The sequence below is a fragment of the Colobus angolensis genome, unplaced genomic scaffold, assembly GCF_000951035.1.
Source record: "Colobus angolensis palliatus isolate OR3802 unplaced genomic scaffold, Cang.pa_1.0 Scaffold716, whole genome shotgun sequence".
In the NCBI taxonomy this organism is placed as follows: Eukaryota; Metazoa; Chordata; class Mammalia; order Primates; family Cercopithecidae; genus Colobus; species Colobus angolensis.
The window spans coordinates 14,880-16,058 of NW_012120888.1; the positions used below are offsets into that span (position 1 = coordinate 14,880).

At 48.9% G+C, this 1,179-nt stretch overlaps 1 protein-coding gene across 1 annotated transcript in view; it reads right to left on the minus strand.

The window, feature by feature from the left end:
* Positions 1–1,179, minus strand: part of LOC105501469 (SEC14-like protein 3) — a 10,217-nt gene that overhangs the window by 7,040 nt on the left and 1,998 nt on the right. Inside the window, exon 5 of the mRNA XM_011927443.1 lies at positions 1,021–1,179. Coding sequence (XP_011782833.1) covers positions 1,021–1,179 — 159 coding nt within the window. The remainder of the gene's footprint in view (positions 1–1,020) is intronic.

A 1,179-nucleotide genomic window follows, 5' to 3' on the forward strand; every position in this document is an offset into this window, starting at 1 on the left:
TAATGAATAATACCTAATAACCCACAGTTCTTGTCCTTAAAAAGTTCACTGGCTGGCTGGGGAGATGACAAGCAACCAGGTCATTTGGATCCTGTGATAAGTGCTGCGATAGGTCAGCACAAGGGCTGCAGGGATACAGAATGGTTATTTAACCCAGGTAGAGGACTCAGAGAAGGTGACATCTACGTTTCAGACCTAAAGGACAGATAGGAGAAAGTCAGGGGAAGTTGTGGGAGGTAGGTGTGTGTGGTGGGAACCAGGGTTGTTCAGATAGAAGGAATGGTAAGGGCAAAGAAAGGCTCAGAGGGAATGGCAATAGCTACCATGGTTGAGAAACATGTATTAGGCCCTGTGTGCTAAACTGCATACTTGCATTATCTCATTTCACTTTTGCAACCATTATTTATTAATATCCCTGTTTTATAGGTGAAGGAGCTGAGGCTCAGACAGGTGAAATAACATATTCAAAACACTGAAAAAACAAAACAAAACAAAACAAAAAATCCCATCAACCAAGAATTCTATTCCAGGCCCAGTACAGTGGCTCACGCCTGTAATTCTAGCACTTTGGGAGGCTGAGGCGGGTAGATCACAAGGTCAAGAGATTGAGACCATCCTGGCCAATATGGTGAAACCCCGTCTCTATTAAAAATACAAAAATTACCCAAGTGTGGTGGTGTGTGCCTGTAATCCCAGCTACTCAGGAGGCTGAGGCAGGAAAATTGCTTGAACCTGGGAGGCAGAGGTTTCAGTGAGCCAAGATCACACCAATGCACTCCAGCCTGGGTGACAGAGCAAGACTCTGTCTCAACAACAACAAAAAAAGAGTTCTATTCCCAGCAAAAGTATCCTGCAAGAAACCGTCCTTCTGTGACTGTGACTTTTCAAGGCCACACAGCTGGTAAGCAACAGAGCTGGTATTTGACCCCAGAGCCCTCTGGCTGCGGTTGTGGAGAACACAGGTGCGTTTCTGAGGCCAAGCCCCCGGCAGCCTCACCTGCCCCCAGCCATCCGCCCCACCGGGCCGGGGCCTCACCCTCTCTGTCTGCAGGCCACACTCACGCAGGATGCGCTCACAGTCCCTCATCTTGGTCTTGAGCAGGTCCTGCTTGGTGACTGAGAAGAGCAGCCCCTTGGGATCAAGTGGCCCAATGATGTCATACCACACGGGGCAGCCAT